Source organism: Crocodylus porosus, unplaced genomic scaffold (genome assembly GCF_001723895.1).
Source record: "Crocodylus porosus isolate Cpor-Errol unplaced genomic scaffold, CroPor_comp1, whole genome shotgun sequence".
Classification (NCBI taxonomy): Eukaryota; Metazoa; Chordata; order Crocodylia; family Crocodylidae; genus Crocodylus; species Crocodylus porosus.
This window is the reverse complement of record NW_017728899.1, coordinates 185,755-201,470: the sequence shown is the minus strand read 5'-3', so window position 1 is coordinate 201,470 and position 15,716 is coordinate 185,755. Positions and strand designations below refer to the sequence as shown.

At 42.0% G+C, this 15,716-nt stretch overlaps 1 protein-coding gene across 1 annotated transcript in view; it reads right to left on the bottom strand.

Moving 5' to 3' along the window:
* The window catches only part of MIS18BP1 (MIS18 binding protein 1), a 26,517-nt gene that overhangs the window by 3,779 nt on the left and 7,022 nt on the right, over positions 1-15,716 (bottom strand). The window contains exons 5-12 of the mRNA XM_019556594.1: positions 14,939-15,069; positions 12,088-12,178; positions 11,245-11,405; positions 8,150-8,313; positions 5,917-6,022; positions 3,462-4,365; positions 2,333-2,505; positions 611-759 (exon numbers count right to left, since the gene is read on the bottom strand). Of these exons, the coding sequence (XP_019412139.1) occupies positions 611-759; positions 2,333-2,505; positions 3,462-4,365; positions 5,917-6,022; positions 8,150-8,313; positions 11,245-11,405; positions 12,088-12,178; positions 14,939-15,069 (1,879 nt within the window). The remainder of the gene's footprint in view (positions 1-610; positions 760-2,332; positions 2,506-3,461; positions 4,366-5,916; positions 6,023-8,149; positions 8,314-11,244; positions 11,406-12,087; positions 12,179-14,938; positions 15,070-15,716) is intronic.

The following is a 15,716-nucleotide window of genomic DNA, read 5'->3' as shown; positions in this document are numbered from 1 at the left end:
GGGGGGGACAAAAAGGGTGATGTGCTTGTTATTTTATATTAGAAATTCAGGTCTTGGAAGACAATGGGAAAGCAGAGAATTAAACGTTTACAACTTCAAAATATCAACATGGAAATGGGATTACATAAAGTTTGGGCCACAGTGAACCAGAATTTTTTCTGGCAAACTGAACGTTGCTTTGTTCCACGTGTAGGCAAGAGCAGAACCAACGAACAGTTTATTTGCTACTGCAAACAAGGCCTCTGGATTGCTAACATCTATTTAATCCAAATGCAGGGTAAAAAAAACTCAGGGAGAAAACATATTTGTTATATTTTCCACCTCTGCGTAAAATCTCCCAGTCTGTATCAAGAGTCCCGGTCCGCATTCAAATCTTCCAGCAAAACCACACAAGGCTCCACTCAGCAGACCCAAAACTGAAGGAGATTTTATCTTTGAGAGAGGGCACATACAAACTTTTCAAGATCTTGATGCACATAAAGCAATGAGAACTGGACAGCGATGTCACCATCAATATATTCCCGCTGCTCTGTTTGTAATGTGCTCCGACTCCTGCCAGAAGGCAGATTTCTTAAAATACAGCATTCAGTTCCTTTGAAAGCAGATTTACCTCTAGTCTTCTATTCTGAAAGGGTGATGTAGTGAAAATATCATCATGGTTGTCTTTTGGCAGCTGATCCAGGAAGTCTCTCATCTGTTGCTTCCTTTTAAGAGTTCCCGCTTTAGCCGTTACCATTACTGGCTGCTTCTTTTGTTCATCTACCAGCACACATGACATTTATTTAGAGGCAGCAGTCAGAGTGTGGGCCCGTGGATTCTTACTACTGTTACAAAGGTAAGTCAGCCAAACATTTTCATGTTCTATTTTAGGAGCGACATCTTTGCTTCCACATATGAAATCAACCCTGACAGAATTAAGTCAGTCAAGCTGCTATTTCCCTGACAAATTCCACAAAAGAATTAGATAACCAAGGACAGGCCCCAAAGGATTAGTTGCACTGAAAATAGAGGATGCTTTTTCCAGTTTTACTACTAATATGTTTGCTCATGGTTTATCATGTCTTTTGCCTAAAATTACATGCCAATACATATCAAGTACTTTTAAGCAGACCATGTTTACATGTTTAAAACACAGGCAGGGTCTTACTAAGAGGCCAGATTCGAATCATAGTTCTGGAATTAAATTTTGTATGATGGGATAGGAATGAACATGGGTATAGGAATGAACCTGGACATCCTTTGTAACAGCTGCTCTTGGTTAAGGTCAGGAGCGGGGTGGGCAATGAAGTGTGGGCATAGGAACTTGCCTTTTCTGTGCCTTCACCAGCCCTTTCCTACAGCCAGGTAACATGGAAGGGAAAGCTATGACTGAAGGGCAGAAGGGACAGAGGAGCCTGGGGATGTACACCCCAAGTGAAGGTTGGCACAGATCGGGATACAGGAGCTGGGAAAGTGAAGAACTGGAGATTAGATGAGAAGCCTGGGAAGTGGCAGGACTGGGACATGGGATATTGGAGTGGATGGGCTCAAATTATTGGGGGAAAGAGGTACAGGTTTGTGCCTAGTGTACAGTCCCCTCCACAGCCTGGTGTGGACACCAAGTCTCACCCTGCCAGCTTTAGTAACAATCATCACTGAAACCCAATGGAAACAGATTCTCTTCCCTTCCATCACTTGTCTTACAGGATGCCAACGTACTGCTATCATCAGGTGGCGGCAGTTCATGTGGGGGATCTAAAGGGTCATACCTGGCTGCAAAACACTCTTCATCTTCTACAACTAATAAGGAAGAGGCCTAAGGACAGCTGCCGTACAATCCCTCCTAGAACAATGCCAAGGGGCAAAAACAGTATGCCATCACGATAGACTGTACCCTAATGCAGTGGTTTTCAACCTGTGGTTCCATGGGGATCTGCAGGCTGTCTAAGGGGTGCATGAAAGCTGACTGTGATCAATCAAGGGTATGTGAATACGCACACTTAAAATTCAAAGGGGCCCACACCTCCATTTGACATTTTTAGGGGTCCACAAATGAACACATACAAAAAATAATAAATAAAAAAGTGCTGCCCTAATGCACACTTATGTGGGGGTTGAACATAGATAATACACAGGACCATCCTGACTTATAAAAAAAAAAAAAAAGAAAAAAGAAAAAAAAGTCCTTGATATTGCAACCCTGATCATGATTTTTGAATGGAGTTTTGAGTAAAATACTCCACTGCAATATCACCACTGTTTAAATCCATTCACACAGGATGGATTAAAAACAAAACAAAAAACCCCAAAAGGGCTGAAAGCCAGAAAAATGATTCAGCAGGAAGGCCAGTACCTTTTTCTTCTTTTTTTCCTGAAGCAGTCGTCTTTCCGACACGCGTCTTGGAACTCTTCATCTGATGCTCTTCCATATATTTCTGCTGGCATTCTTCAGCGGATCGAGTACCGAGAGTCATTGCTACATCCAACCAAAAGCCCTTTCTATGTTTTGGAAAAGAACCAACCGCACTGCAAACGGTATAAAAGATGTGATAATCTTGAGATTGAAGTAAAATGTTCAACAGTGGGGGGGTGGGGGTTGGGGTGTTAAAACAATTAAAAAAAACAAAAAAACTCTGAACTGCCAGATTGAATCCACTTATTTAAAGAGATTCTTGGGTTAAAAGGAATGCAGAGTAATCCCTCACCAAACTCAGGGAGAAAGTCATTTTGTGCCACGCATAGAAATCTGGATTCCTTTGACATTTGACCTAAAGTAGCTCCAGTTCATCACCGTGCTTACTCACAGAAATGCCCAACCTGGGTCAGCTGGTGGTTTAATTAATGTGTGGTGGCAATGAGTACTACCAGTCAGCATGCAGAATGTAAAAACAGTGTTCCTTCCTTTTATTGTGGTTGAATATCCCAAGAGAGCTCACTTGCTCAGCCCACTTATTTGTGTGTACACCTCTCTTTTGTGCCAGCTTGCTTGCCTCCATCCTAAGCTAAACCATCCTAACCTTTTCAATCATTTCTTTTGTGAAAGTGTATCGCATTTTTGAAAGTAACCACCCTACAGTCAACCGTTTCCTCAAAGATCTTATTTTGGGTTTCTTCCATAACAGGTTTTCTTTTTTGCGGCTCCTTTAGGAGGCCTCCCCATGAAAAACTGACCCAATTTCAATTTTGTTAATTTTTAAACTAGTAGCATTTTCTTCTCTACTTTGGGTATTTCTCCATAATAACATCCTTTGCACCCAAATTCACCATTTAATTTGCGTCAGGTAAAAGACTAAAAAAGTCAAATCTACGAGAGAACAGAATGCAAGAAAAAATAAATATTAAAATAACATTTAATATTTACTCAAGCTAGCACATCTGACTCTCCGCTGACTACATCAACCACAGTGATGGTAGGGTAAATTGAAACACTCAATGCAGTTACATTGCCCACAAATCCAGCATTACAGATCATAATTACTTGCCTCCTTAGCTTCTGTAATTCCTTTTCAGTCCAGTCTTCAGTTATACCTGGAAAAGGGCCCAAAGAATTCAGTACCTTTCCTTTGCTAAGTTCCTTTAACTTCACTGGGGAAGGCTTTGCACCACTGGAAACCTTACTATCAGTTTTTTTGGCAGATGCTTTTCTTTTCTTCTCTTTTATATAAAATTCTTCATTGCTTTCTTCCGTTTCTGATTCAGACACATACACAGGAATTCTTTTTCCCTTTCCTAGAGCTCTTTTTGACCTCACGTGCAGAGGGGCACTGCCAGACCCAGCAGCGGGCACGTGCCTGCCGAGTGACTTAGAACAGGATCCACTTTCTTCAGACAGATCAAACGTTTGCTGACCATTGTGGGAAGAACTAGCTGCAGAACCTTTTACTACTATTTGCTCAGAAGATGATTTCTTCGTTTCATTATGTGAACTTCTTAAGTCAGAGGAAGATTTATAATTGTGAGATTCTCTTTCCAAAACAGGTTTCACTTTTCTTTTGATAGACACTGAGGTATCTTCACTGGATTCATCCTCACTGTCACCTGAGGGTTCTTCAGCAGACTGTTCTCGGAGGCGTTGTTTCGTTGATCTAAGAGGATACCTGCAAGTCTGTAGAGCTTGGTTTGGATTTGTTCTGTGATTTCTGGTATTCTTTTCAAATGTCATCCCCTTCCTCTCTGTTGGTTTTCCTGAAGTCCTGAAATTATATCTTAAATCGTCTAACTTCTTACCATTCAAGGGAGTCAACATCACAACAGTCTTTGCCTTAATTTTCTTAAGGTCAACTGCAGAGTCAGTTCCATCCAGATTTGAAATAAGGCGGCTGTGGCCTTTCTTATCACTAGACGCAGCTTCTTTTTGGGAATCTGCCTTCCTCTCGCTGTCTTTTCCTAAGGGAAAAAAAGAAGTTATACACGTTTGTTATACTTTCATGTATACCAAGACAAGTCCTTCTCGTGCTGTGTGTACACCAACTGCAACTTCCAGCACTGGCTACATCTAACCCCACACACAGTTGTTAAAGAGGTAGATGCCCCCTTCCCCTCACATAAACGGAAGCAGAGGGAAACTAAGTAGAGAGCTCCCTAGCAGGCAACGTCACAAGAGCTTGTCTATCAAGACAATATGAGAATGGAGTTCCTGATGTTTGTTCATCTGATCGTGCTGGGCTAAGCAGCGAATGTTTGAGCAGCCTGCTTCTCTGCAGACATACAGAAGCCACCCCAAAACCAGTGGGAATTAGAGTTGCACTAACGTTACACTAACTCCCATTCTGTACTGCCCCCTCCGTGCAAAAGAAAGGCACGGCACAGGCAGATGGGAGTTACCTTATTGGGGAACCTCTTCCAGTGCGCTTAGGACTCCTTTCCCCCACCACAGTGTTCAGAGGCTGTGAGCCCAACTCATACCAGGCAGGAAGACTAGTTTAAATTCCTAGCAACCCTGGCAAAGTTTCCTGGCTCCCTGTCCCTGTCACAGATTCTACTTCGTGAGGGTACAACAGAAGTGTCATTCTGCCCTCTTGCATATAGTCCTGCTTATCAAGGCAATGTTAGGGAGCCCAGTCTTCTCAAAGCCACGAGGGAAACAAAGGCTATATTTATACACGCAAGGTAGCAGTCTGCTAGACAGGGCACTTTTGTATGCTGAGATGCAAGGGGGTAGGGAAAAGAGCCACTAGCTCCACTTCACATTTTATGCATGTGGGTATAAGTTAGTTTTTGATTTATGTGGTGCAAAAACCCTTCTACTAAAATGAGCAGCGCAAGCAGGCCCCGCAACAGACAGGGCTCTTCATGCAAAAGAGACTTACGCAAGTTGGATGCACCCAGCTCAGACTACAGAAGGAGTTAGAATAAGAACTACAAGAACCTTGAAGGTTTCAACATGTAAATGCTGCACAGATACAAAAACACAAGCTAGTCAACAGGAAATGCTGAATTTGAATCTATATATGCTATTCAGCCACAAGTTTCATAGATGTTAGGGGCTGGAACGGACCCCAGATCATCGAGTCCAGCCCCCTCGCACTTGTATTTACTTTGGTGCAAAGCAAAAAACATTTTCCTTGTTGCATGACTGGATCTTCTATATGTTTCTGTTACTCGAAAGGATTTTTACCTGCTTTCTTTTCAAATTAGCTTGGAGTTTAGTGCCTTATTCCCCAAAATGCCTTATAATAAAGCTTTAAGAAGTTTGATGAGCTGATATACCTTGTCCTCTATTTATGCAGTCAGCTTACTTTCTGCAGTTCACTTTAGGTTTAAAATTGGATAAGTTGTTGCTTTAATTATGAGTTATACAAAAGTCACTGGTCAAGATAGCTTAAACATTTTCAACATCGATATACAACACTGCTCAGTTTTGTAACTGATCCACCTTCTTAGATCAACTTCCTCCCTCAGCTTGAAATGATAGTTCACTGAACCTCGTGCCCTTACCCATTTTTTGGCTTTTAGTTTTTCCTTCATCAGTCTTTCTTGCATCTTTCCTGTTCTTCTTCAGAGACCTGGAAATGGTTCTCTCTCGGGATACTTCACTATAGTCCTTGAAAAATAAGACAATAAATATACACTTCTGCTAGAGATTATACTTGTAAATGTATTGAAACAAGTACTGAGCAACCATAAGTTCTTCTGGACTGTTCTCTTAGGGTTGGGGGATTTAAAAAAAAAGAAGTTGTTAACATAACATGTCACCAAATTGTAGCAGAATGACAACTGTGGAGCATAAATCGCGAGTCAAGTGTGGGACCACATGATGAGAGCAAAACATTCATTTTTATATAAATAAATTTGCTAAGATTACAAATCTCCCTTTCATTAAACTTAAAGACTGGATTTTAGCTGCCTTACTAGTGGTGATGTGGACATCAGTTTGGGAGACACTTTCTTAGTAGTTTCATACAATTACAAAAAAAGGAAAAAAAAAGGGAAAAACACTATTTTTGTTGTTGTATGAAACTACTACAAAAGTATCTAGTAAGGCAGCTAAAACCCAGTCTTCTTTAAGTTGCATGATGCTTTTTTAAAACCAACTAAAGCTAAAGAACTAAGGGCATGTCTATGTATTTGCTTTAATGCTCAGTAGCCTATTCTACTGCGCATTGAAGTGGTGTGTAAAAAACTGCTAATACACTAATGCGCAGTAGAATAGGCTGCTGTGCATTTAACGTCATCTAAAAAAAGCATGCGCAGTTGCTACTGCACATTAGCCTAATGAGGCACTAAATAAATGCGCATTCTGGAGGTACTAAATTTTGTGCGCATTAGAAAAAGCACATTAATGCATGTGTAGACGCACCTATTTTATCCCGATACTTTTGCAAATCCATACACAAAGAGAAGAAATAAACAGCACAGATTAAACAAATGGGAGGCCCACTGCACAGACAAGAGCTTCTTCCCTTAATTTGATCCTAATGTTATTTTTAAATTTAAAAATCAACCCTGCAGGTGCAAGGGAAGATGTTGAATCAGCATTTTGAGGATGCTTTTGACAGCATAATGTGGGAGCAAACTCCAGTTTGACTTATTTGTTCTCCTGTTGACACTAAGAAAAGGAAGTGCATTTATTCCTCCCTTATAGTTGGAACAGGACAAAAAGTACTGAGTTTTAAGACCCAACTGTCCTTTAAAAAAAATTATTATTATTATTTTTTTTTGGTAAAAAGAAAATCTGACCCTAAGGGTACCTGTAGACATGTGGGACGCCTGCTCCGACGTGCTGTAATTACAGTGAATCAGAGCAGACTCAATCAAGTCTACTGGACTATGCTAATTAGCACACTCCAGTAGCCTTTGCATCTCAGGTATTTAGTGTGCCCATGCTGCAAAATGCCAGTGGGGATACTTTAACTAAAGCTCATTCAACAAGCTTTAGTTAAAAGCACCCCCACCACCATTTTGAAGTGCAGGATGCTGAATACATGAGATGCTGAAGGAGCTTTAGTTAGAGTGGCTCCTGAGAGCTGCTCTAATGAAAGGATCCCTGCCCCTGGAGCACATGTAAAAGATGCTGTATATGCCGTACCACTGTAAATCAGTGGAGGTGCCAAAACATCTGGCTCATGAAGCTGCGTCATCATGTCAGATACTCCCCACAGGGCCTTGAATGTTGGCAGTGTTAATTGCTGCAGCTCCGAGAACAGCAATTCATGTTGCCTCTGCTTGTCCCACCAGAAAAACTTGTGGTACACAGCCACACACAAACCTACTTTGGTTAGTTTATAGGGTACAAAAATCTACCCTGCCTTCTACTTGAAGTCAGATTAATATTGCTAATTATGTCTGTGAAGAGTCCTGGGGCTGGATCCAGAGCATAGGGCTACAAATTGGGTGACAAGAGCATTAAAATGCCATGGGTCCCAGAGCTGCAGCAGCCAACACTCATCCCACTGCCAAGTTCAGTCCTGCGGGCCAAATGACACCCCCAGGCTTTGGATCCATCCCCTGGACCAGTTCAGAGTTTGACATCCCTGTAATACAGGAAGTGTGGCACAGCATGGAAATGAATTTGAGGCAAGGCCTTAACCACAGAAATATTTTTATCCAAAATTGGTCTCTTGAAGTAACCCACAGTACAAAAGAGTTCTGTATTAAAGAGATCAATCTTTGATTTCGTTTAGATGATCATAAAACAGCCTTCAAGTAACAGCACATATGAGAGTCCTACCAGCAAGTAGTTTGTTCCACCTCCTTCTATAGTCACATTTAGCGTCCGATCAATAACCTCTCGTTCTCCACACCAGTAATGCAATGGTGGTTTAAGGCGCCGGCCGCTACGGCTGAAACTTCCATGCGAGTCTCCTTGCACAGAAGTGCTTCCAGGTGTCATAGCTATGAAAAAAAAAACAACCCAAACAAGCCTGTCTTCAGCAGGAAATAAAAAACACAATATAAATAACTGCATTTCTTTTTTTTTAAAAAACAAGGAATGGTAGAGGCAGAGACCGACGAATAAAAGTTCAAAACACTGCCTTTTAAGCTGATTTGCATGAAAAAATAGCACTTAAACCACTAGCCCCATTTTAAAAAATGCTTAGGTCAAAGATTCTCATCAGGGTATTATAATACTTTCCCCCCTAGCAACCAAGTTGATACCGTGAAGTCTTGAATGTTTTAACCTGACTCAGAGGTTAATTGGTAATACTCTTCCCTCCTGTATGAATTTTTGTAAGTGGAAGGATACAAAGAAATGGAGAAGGTCTGAACCTACCCATAGATATCCAATCAACTGCAGGGAAACATTGTGAGAGCGTAAGTGTGCAGATGACACCAAAAAGAAGAGGAGGAATGGTGGTTCATATAAGAGGGAAAGCTCTTGACAAAGAAGATATTGCTGCATACTGAACCTGGGGAAGTACTGCATGAAGTATTAAAACTGGGAAGGAGAGCAATTATGATAGCCATGCTCTTAGGCTAGGACGATCAGCTTGTATTAAGAGGCAAAATAGAGGTACCAAAATAAAAAACATTGACATTCCCTAGCTTCAACAGCAAACCTGAAATGCCATGACTGTTCACTTTGCACCTGGAAACTTGTCTAACAACTCTTTTATTGGACCAACTGTATAGATGGAAGAGGTCACCAACAACCTTTGCGCACAACCTTTGATTTCAAACACAAGCAAATACAAAACTACACCTGTAAGACAAGGCTGGCCTTAAGGGAGATTGAGGAAATATTTAAATAGAAAAGGTACAATGGCCACAATCCAGAGGAACTGAAACCAAATCTGTGTGGACTAGATTTATATGCCAACAAGGAAAATAAATAAATAAATAAATAAATAATAAAGGACTTGCAATGCAGCATCATGCACATAAAATGATACTAAGTATGCACGTAGACTGTTTATCTCTTGGAGGCCAAATACAGACTAGCTTATTCCAAATATATTTCCTCCCCACTCCCAAAAGAATGGATGGTGCTTTCATTTATACTGTTAATTATTGTAATATATATACACACACACACACATTAGATTAAAAAAAAAATATCATGGAATATGCGAGTCACCTGCTCAACAAAGAACAAGAGCTACTAATACTGCTAAAGTTATCCAGGTTGTAGCCACATTGGCACAGAGTCCTGATTGCCTTAATACTGCTAAAAGAGAACAAATCTCTTGTCGCAGTCTTCACAAAAAACAACCAGACAACTAGCAAAATTAATATAAAAACAAAGAAAGGGGACCCATATCTCAAGTAAAGAGTACATCAGGAAGCATTTGACAAATCTGAAGGAATTTAAGTTAGCGGAACTTGGAAGTCACCCTCAGGAACTGAAGCAATAGTTGAAGAACAATCAGGGCCACTGTCAAGTGTCTACAAACTCGTGGATGGAAAGCAAAATCCCAAAGGGCTGGAGGAGAGTAACATCATTCCCATTTTAAAACAAAGGAGGAGGCGTACCCAGAGAAGCAGAGACTGGTGACCCCAACTCAGTGCCTGGGAACTTACTAGCACAAATTTAAAAAGTCAATGTATAAACATCTGGAAGGAGGAGGAGATCACTAGCAGCAAACACCGATTTATTAATAATGAAGCATGTCAAACCAAATGATTTTCTCCTTCAGTAAGGCTTACTGGTTCAGTGGCCAGGTTAGTAAAGTGTGAGCCAGTGCTGCATGCCATTCTTTTGGGGGAGCTAGAGAAACACAGCTCAAGTTACCAGTGGATGGACATGAAAGCAGTTGGACAACTGCAAGCAGAGACTAACCAATGTTAGACTTGCAGGAGGCCTCACATGAATTTTCTTGGGGTCCGTGTGATTTACCACGTTTGTTAGTGATGGACAGAGAATATACCAACATGAGAAGTGGAAGGTGTTGGAAACATTTTAGAAGATTGAATTAAAATTCAAAATGGACCTTAAATTGGAGAACCAGACTACAGGCAATAAAGTGAAATTTAAAAGGCAAAGAGATGGTGCTGCAGAAAGGTACAAATATGAGTGGGGGGATAACTAGACTGGCAGTAGCCTTGACAAGAAGAATGTGGGGCTATGGTGGATCTCACAAGTCAGCAATGTGATATCAAAAAGAGCACATGCAATTCTGGATTGTACAGAGAAGCATTGCATGCTAGGCACAAAAGGCAATGCTATCACTCTACCTGGTGCTAGGTAGGCCTCCGCTGGCATGCAGTGGCTGGTTTGCAACACTGCATTTCCTGAAGGATGTTGAGGAAGGAGAGGATCCAGAGGTGAGCAATAGAGCTCAGGGGTTGGAATGCAAGCTCTATCAGGAAAGAGAAGGAACTAGGAATGCTTAGTTTGAAGTAAAAGGAGATGGATCGGGAGACATGATAGTAGCTTTCAAGTACCTGAAAGGCTGCCATAAAGAAGATAGAGAAACACTGTTTTTCTGCGCCACAAGTAGAACATAAGGCAAATAGGTTCATCTGCAGCAAAGCAGATTTAGACCAAAGTATCAGAAACCCCCACCCCTGAACTGTGAAAGACAAGAGGCAAGTAAAAACAAGCTGCCCAGGGAAGCTGCAAAGTCCCGATGACAGAAGGTTTCTCAAAGTGGTGGCCAGACAGACATCCACCTGGGATGGCTTATTTGCAGGGTGTCACAGTGGCCAACTCCCAAGCAATTCTCATGAACAAGCAATGTCTTCCACAAAGTAGCTCATCACAATTGAAAAATAACCAGCATAGGCACTCTAAAAACCCCCCAAGAAATCTGATGAGTTACTTAACTCAAATGGTTAAATACCTTGTCAGTTTGGACAAGAAAAAAGGAGTAAAAATTACTCAACTGTTTTCATCGCTCTTCGATGCTACTTCATAAGTGGCGTTTTTAGTCCTAGGCTCCTCTACATCACCCGGTTCATCTTTTGTAACTTCCAAGTCATCCATTTCAACTGAGTCAGATACTTTATTCTCATCTTCACCAGTACCTTTTGCTTCTTGTCTTTTCCTAGTTATTCAAAGTTTACATAGGGAAAAACTGGCTAAATAATTGAAGTCTGTAATAGTTTAGTATTGGTCAGTTGTACCTGAAGTATGCCTACAACATTCAGACAGTGAATTAACAGGCAAGGTGCTTGTGCATTTCTCCCTGCCATGTCCCCACCCTCGGTACAGCTAAGAGTGCAGCCATGTTCACCCTAGATGCACTGTACATAAGCCAGGGCAGTGTGCAGCTTCCTTTACTCCGGGGCAGTTCATATGCTGGTTTGCAACTCCACAGTCGAACAGACACACCAGTACAAAACAGCCATCCTTCCAGGGCAGACAAAACTTCTTCCCTCTAATAATTTGGCGACTAGAATTTATCTGGGATCTTCATCCCAAACTCGGCTACCTTAGTTTGTTATGTGCCACCCTTCGTTTCCCAGAAACCTTAAGAAGTTTCCTAAAAACTTTTAAAACACTTGCATGGTTTGTGGGGGTTGGCTTCTTCAGTTTAGGAGGATGACAGAAAGGTCTGGTAGATCTATCTTTAAATAAATCACCTTACTTTTAAAATGCTGCTGGCATGCTTTTTGCATACTTATCTTTACTGAACTTCAAATGTATTCAGGCACAATTCTTAAAAGCATGAACTCACTGTACAATATTAAATCAGCACAACAACAACAGCCCCCCAAACAAATTACCTCCTTAGTTCCTCAAGTAATTCCTCAACATATACTTTCCATTTGAGAGGAAATCCAAGTGAGAACTTCTTGGCAAACTGGTATGGAATTCCTGTTTGAAACAAACAAAGCAGTACCGTTACCAATGGATGGTGCATAGCATTGTAGTATAACAAGGGCTAGTACCGTACTTTCCACTTCTTTCCCTTCCAAGGTAAAAATGCAGTTCAGTGGGCTAAGGGGGAGCAGGATATTCGCATACTTAAGGAGCCCGTGCTGTGCGCAGTAAGCTCTGCCTACAGAAATACCGTGAGTGACCCACTGACCCTTTAAGACAGGGGCTGGTGACATACACCTGCAAGTCAAACCCAGCCGTAGAACTGGGGCAGGGATGAGCGGAATCACGGCAACAGGAGGCTTTGCCCAAGTCTGCACCAGCGCCAAGGCTGGGCAGCACCTGTGCTTCAACTGAGGGAGCATGGGTGCAGCTCTCCACTGCCTGGCTCCAGCAGTAGCAGGGACATCAGTCTCCACCACTGATGTGCTGCCAAAGTCCCCCAGCCTGCCTGGACTGGAGCAGGCTTGTTCTGACCCATGGCTTGGACAGGTTGCTGACCACTGCTCTAACAAACACTGGGGCTGTGTGAAGCTCCGGTAGTCGATTCAATTTGGAGATTTGGCCCAATTTGGGGACCAAATCTGAATTGAATCGTGAGACCAATTAAAAGCTTTGAATTGATTCAGAAAAGCTTTGGAAAAAGATTTGGCCGCTTCGAAGATTCAGCCAGACTAAAACAGGCAGCCTGCAGCTGGTAAGTCAGTTGGGGTTGGGAAGGGGCATGGGGTTGGGACAAGCTGGGGGCTATGCCCTTCTGCTGCTTGGAGCAAGCTTCGCCTGCATCACGTGCCACCCTCCCTGCACCAGCTGGGTAAGCAGCAGCAGGACCATCAGGGCAGAGGCAGGCACAGCTGAAGGAGCTGTGGGAGAAGCCCCCAGGCTCATCCCCCGCACAGCCCAGCCTCCCAGCACTGTAAAAAAAGAGAGCCCTGCACTCGCTGACTCTGGCAACAGCCATCGAGGCCTGAGGGGTCTAGGCAGAGCCCCACAATGCAGCGCGGGGCAGTGGGGTGCAGCAGGGATTTAGCCCCCCACTGTTTGGCACCGACCCCATGGTGCTGGTGCGGTGTGGCTCAGCAGGGCGCTGCACGCGGTCTGGGAGCTGGAGCCCGGCACCACTCAGCCCCAGCTCCCAGACAGTGTGCAGGGCCCTGCTGAGACATGCTGTACCTGCGGGACAGTGCCAGGTGGGCAAGGAGGGCAATCCTTGTTGTCCGCCACTGTGTGGAGGGGCTCTGCCACAAGCCCTCAGAGGCCCCGGTGGCCACTGCCAGAGCCAGTGAGTGCAGGACTTTTTTTCCCCCCGCCCTCTCTTTTTAAAGTGCCGAGAGGCTGGGCCTCTCCCCAGCCAATCCAAATCACCAAGTCAGTGCCAAATCTTCCAAAGCCGATTCAGCTGAATCCATTTGGGACAGTGATCCAAATCTCCAGATCGAATCACTGTCCTCCGAATCAGCTGAATCCAAGTCTGAATTGAATACTTCCCTATTTGCACAGGCCTAATAAACACAATCTCTGAAAGAAGTGTAGAGTTGGAAAATAACTACGTAAAAGCTAACAAAGTCTTTTTATTTTTTTTAAGGCAGTAAAATAAAAAGGCATCTGAACACTGAATGTTTTAGCAACAGGTTTTCATGAAGTGTAGTACAGTGCACGTCACATAAAAAGCAGTATCTTACCATATTTCTCCCGCTGCTGTCTCCAAGACAGACGCAAGGTAGACCTGTAGCCACTAATTTCAGTGACTGACTTGAATTCAATAACTGACAAGACATTACTTGGAATACTCACTGCTGGACACCAAAATTGACAAAAGAGTAAGCTTAATTTAAAGCTCAGACCTGTGTAGCTAGTTTAGTTTAACTCTGGATCTAGTATTCAGAACTCGGTGAAAAGTTTGGGACAGAATGCCATCTTGTCTCACAATAAGCCTAGTTCTTAAGTGTTGCCCAAATAGATCTGTTACTAGCTATAAGTGCCGGATAAACTTGAAAACAGACATTCTTTTCTTGAATATCAATTTTCATCACAATCAAGACCAGATCTTTGCAGTTTCTTCATGTTTTTACGCAAGGACAAAAAGGCACATTTGCCATAACTTCTTCCAGATATTTCAAAACTACCAAATTTTGCAGGATTGATCACATATTTCCATTGGCTTAACAATGTATGTTTAAAAAAGGTAAACTCATGAAAAGCTGATGGCTCTATAATAAAATCTTGGTTTTCAAGCTCATGTTTCATAATATTTTGCTAGCAATTAACTACTTAAAAAGGTGAACTGCAAATAAAGAAACCTGGACTGCTTTTAGCAGAACATACACTTTATTTTAATGACGGGTCCCAGGGTCATTTAATACTTGTGATATGTCACCAGAAATGACTGGCCCAAGTCATAAGAAGAAAATCTTGCAAACCAGCAATATTAAAGAAAAAGAAAAGGACATACCCATTGGCCAGCTCCATGCTCCAGCAAGATTACATCACAATTGTTAACATCAGTGGAGCAGATGCCAATAAGGATGGATCACAAAACGATCTAAAAAGCTGATGGCAAAAGTAAATTTTTCAGTGTTTTACAATATGTTTGGAATGTCCAACTGAGCCCAATTGGCAGGACAGGGGTGGGATACCATGTACTGCTGAAGTTAATATAATCATTTAGTTTGCAGTTCACCTTCAAAGTAAGCTAAGCTTTTATTTGCATTTCTCTGCATTTCTCTCTTGTGCACAGTTTCTAAGTTGCTTCCTTACCTTCTGTCCGCAATGAATTGCAATTTAGTTTTCCTTCTAATAAATAGATGTTGCCAGATGACGTTTTAACTTGGTTCCAGCCTATGCGTTCCACAATGGCATTACTATGCCAGCACAGGTCATTCATGTCTCTAAAGGAAAGAAGAAATACAGAAAAGAAATAAATGGCTTGTTTTTATTATGGAAAACAATTCACAGAAGAGTCCTAAGCTCCAAGAGTGGAAATGCCAAAATTCACGAGACTAGCTATGTTAGCACTGTAATGCTCTGGAAAAGGGAATGAATTCTGAAGTGTCAAGATCTGTAATTAATACAAAGTTGCATCCTGCATCAACACTCTGAAACAAACTGAGCTTTTCCAAACACCCCTTTCAAGAGATAAGGAACTGAAAGTCAAGCAACCAAAAAAAAAAGCTGGAAACATTGAGAGACTTCCAGTATTTTCCAAGAGAAGACATTAAAGACTGGTAACATTATTCAAGTATGCAAAACAAAGAACAGGACAGAGATAGAATAAGCAGGTGAAACATGGAATTACAAAGCAATGAATTGCAGATGAAGGAAAAAACCCTAAATAAACATAATTGTACGTTGTGAGTTATTTTAATAAAACTTATGTACCTCATTGTTGTAAGATATTCCTGAATACAACAGACCGCTTAGAGCGATTTAAAAAACCCCCCAACATATTAGACATCGGCCATGCAAGCACAGGTGTGAACATGGCTATAAGATAAGGGATAAAAACCAAAATCTGTACAGGTAGGAAGATTGGAAA